Source organism: Silurus meridionalis, chromosome 24 (assembly GCF_014805685.1).
Source record: "Silurus meridionalis isolate SWU-2019-XX chromosome 24, ASM1480568v1, whole genome shotgun sequence".
Lineage (NCBI taxonomy): Eukaryota > Metazoa > Chordata > Actinopteri > Siluriformes > Siluridae > Silurus > Silurus meridionalis.
Genome location: NC_060907.1, coordinates 1,077,486 through 1,080,844, shown reverse-complemented (window position 1 = coordinate 1,080,844; position 3,359 = coordinate 1,077,486). Strand labels below are relative to the sequence as shown.

Genomic DNA, 3,359 nt, shown 5'->3' with positions numbered 1-3,359 from the left:
TATTTACCCAGCCCTTTGTGTGTTCTGGTCCTCTGTGTTTTCAATTCTATTTGAGTAAATGTTACTCGGAAAAGTAAAAAATGACTTGGAACTTGGTACTATTTAAATCTCTAAATTTGACATCAGCTACAGCCTGCAGAGGCTTTCTACACGTGTGTGCTTTCAGCAGGGGGGTATATATTTCTTTTTATATTGTGTAACTTTTCTTCATGCTGAAATTGAATTCTAATTACTCAGTTATTCCTAATCTCAGTTTTGAGGTGAATGCACTGGAATTCACTGGTACTGATATTTCTCTTGCCTCTTTTTCTTCTCTTATATTTTGAGTAAAAAAATGAAATATTTTAGTTGTCAGTGATGACGTTTTTTTAGTTTTAGGGTAATATGTTTGCAGGGTTTTAATTATCTTTTAATTATCTTTGCTGAATATTCAACTCCTCCAGGTTGTTATAGTTGCTTCACTGAGTAATGTCATTATTGTGGCTGTAACTCAATCACCATCATGTCAGAAATCACATCCTAAAAGTAAAAAAGAAGTAAAATGCTTCATATTTATTTTTGTTGTGTGTTTTTTTTCAGTCTCTAAGATGTGTCAGAGAGAGAGAGAGAGAGAGAGAGAGAGAAAGAAAGAGAAGAATCCACCACCACTTCCACCACGAACAACAATGATGTTATAAAGAGAATCTCCTCACTATGCTACAGGTTTGATCTTCATAGCAATGTATTTGAGACCATTATCAAAGGCTTTCCAGTGGTACCACACATTTCCAATGGCGTAATGAGTGGCGTCATTTACCCACAGGTAAATCCTGTTAGGATTAGCATTGTGGCACTCACTGTACCAAAAAGCCCCGAGGTAGGATTTAGCGCAGTTCCCCTCTGCATTCATGTCCTGGTCTTTATCAAAGGTGGAGAATTTCTGTCCATTGTGTGTAGCCAGAGAATCACCTGCAGATACCAGAAGCTGTTAGTATGCTCTGTATTAAATAAATATCACTTGCCTTGTTGCTGTATTTCGTCTTTAGTTTAAGTTCACATTTACATTTATGGCATTTGCCAGTTGCTCATATCCAGATTGACTTTTGAATACCTTGTTTATACAAAAGTAGAAAGTAGTTTGATTTGGTGGGCCTTGTTTAAGAACCCAGCAGTGGCAGATTGGTGATAGTTCCATAATTATCTCCACATCTCCCATGCTACCTTACCTGCACCTCCATTGATGAAACCACTAACATGCAGTTTGTAGCCTTCAGCTTCAGAGTCTATAAAGAAGGAGGAATAACGAGCGAAAGCTGATGGTCCACTAAAGTCCTGCAGGTCCACCTTCAGCTCGTATTTCCTCTTGAGTGTGAGCTGGTAGATGTTTTCTAATCCTGGGTGTAGAAGAAATATGAGATGCTGATTTGTATTAATAGTTTGTGCCTAGTGTAAAACTATACATAATGCGGTAGCCATTTGTAAAAAAATATATGTTTTTAGAAATGGAGAAAGTCTGGGAAATTTAAATGCCCTTTTTTGTTTGTTTGTTTTTTGAATAATCTATAAAGTTTGTTAGTGGCCACATAGGAGAAGCGTTGAGTTTAAGCATTTAGTTTTTACAATAAAAAACAATATTCAATATAAAACTTTGGTGTTATGTGTAACAATTTTTATGTTAAGTAGTAAATATAAAAGAATCACAAAATAAAATGCAAACTGAATGTCCTTTTTCTGCATGTGTATTAAAAATTATAAAAAATAACAGAATTTACATGAAATAAGAGAAAAGTAGGTATCAAAAAACCTAAGAATTACTCATCTGTGTGAGTAGCCTGCAGAGGCCGTGATGAAATTATATGTAGTGTATTAAAAAACAAAAAACAATAAATGGTCTAATTAAAAGTCATTGCATATGCAAATGGATCTGTAACACATTGATTAGTTCTGTGTTTCATGTCAGTCTTTAATATGCTGTGAGTGATCTGTGCTGTCACTTCTCACCCAGCCAGTATTCTCCATACTTGTCCCCAAAACCATTCTTGTAGTGCTTCCATGGTCTGTAGAAGTTCACACTGCCGTCCATTCTCCTCTGAATCACCTGGTGGAAAAGTAACATTGAAGATTTTATCTGAATTAAAGATACACAGTATCTATTCAAAAGAAGCAGACCTGAACGCTTTCCATCATAATAAAATAATGTTTGAAATATGTAATTTAAGTGCAACTGTATATTTAATGTGAAAGAGACGCAGGTCTTAACATAACGTCCAATTCCCATCTGCATCCCAGACAGCCCATATCACAGTAGGCCTGGACAGGTATATCTGATGTAGGGTAGATTGTGTAGAGTCCACTAACTTTTTGCCCACTATCATAAACATAATGTCAGGATCTCACTGCGCGCACTTCCGGTTTCGCGGCGAGCACTTCCGGTGTATATAAGGACAATCAAGACTTTAGTTCCGGGCCGGATTATCTTACCGGCTTTTTAGCCCCTGAGATTATTCTTGCCATCCTGCCTGCCCTAGTTCCTGTTTCTGATCCTGATCATCCTGCCTGTTCTGGATCCTGTCCTTGACCTCTGTTCCGCCCTGCATCTGGTTTTGAAGTTTGGACTGTTTTGGTTTATGTTTTGCTCTGCCCTGTATTGTACTGTTTTGCCGGTTTCTGGATTTTTGGACTGTTTTGGACTTTGGTTTTGTCTTCTCCTGCATTGCCCTGTTTGCCTGTTTTGACCCTGGATTGTTTTGGATTCTGTTTTTGCCTTTGCCCCTTGCTTTAATTATTAAATTCAGTTTTTTCCCCATAACCTTGTGTGCATCCTGCATTTGGGTCCTTACTTAGCCCTGCACCTGTGCTCCTGACACATAAGAGCAGTCTGTTGGAGGAACATCCTGAGAAACAATACTTTCAACACAGAGACCACCGAAAACACCAAGAACACCACGTCCTGGGGGGAAAAAAAATCAGGTTTCCTTTATATAAAAAAATACAATTGAACATTTGTCAGACTAAATTAGATTAAGTTAATAAAGTAAAAACTGATCAAAATACAGTGACTTACCATCATTTTAGGTTCAAGAAAACAATGCCTTGATTCTAAAGCAGAGACTGTGGATTTAACGTGAGCTGAACAGCTCAAAAGTAAATCTCTGTTGTTAAGCGATTAAGAAACACTAGATCCTACATCCAGTTCTTCTCTCCTCTCTTTTTAGATCACTGTTCTCCCTTTTAAACCCTGCTGGACTCCAAAACCCCTCCTTACTTCGTGATGTCTTCCTAGAAACGGCAAGTAGGCCATCAGGCTCTTTCAGCCAATGTGCCTCATTGCATGGGAGGAATCAAAATAAATTCAGGGAAAGGACATTGTGAGAGTGAAC

The 3,359-nt window shown here is 37.7% G+C and overlaps 1 protein-coding gene across 1 annotated transcript; it reads right to left on the bottom strand.

The window, feature by feature from the left end:
- Positions 1-600: 600 nt before the first annotated feature.
- LOC124378125 (microfibril-associated glycoprotein 4-like) lies at positions 601-3,128 on the bottom strand. The gene is made up of 4 exons (XM_046837659.1): positions 3,044-3,128; positions 1,981-2,077; positions 1,206-1,373; positions 601-948 (listed from the first exon to the last, which is right to left on the bottom strand). Exons 1-4 carry the CDS (start codon positions 3,047-3,049, stop codon positions 692-694), a joined length of 528 nt encoding a protein of 175 aa, XP_046693615.1. The 5' UTR covers positions 3,050-3,128; the 3' UTR covers positions 601-691.
- Between the last annotated feature and the right edge of the window lie 231 nt (positions 3,129-3,359).

What these genes read in the sequence shown, in the direction of transcription:
- LOC124378125 (XM_046837659.1), bottom strand. An exon ending in GTATGGAGAATACTGGCTGG is followed by an intron (nt 1,374 to 1,980) that starts GTGAGAAGTGAC and finishes TTCTACACCCAG; the next exon opens with GATTAGAAAACATCTACCAG. An exon ending in TTTCATCAATGGAGGTGCAG is followed by an intron (nt 949 to 1,205) that starts GTAAGGTAGCAT and finishes TGGTATCTGCAG; the next exon opens with GTGATTCTCTGGCTACACAC.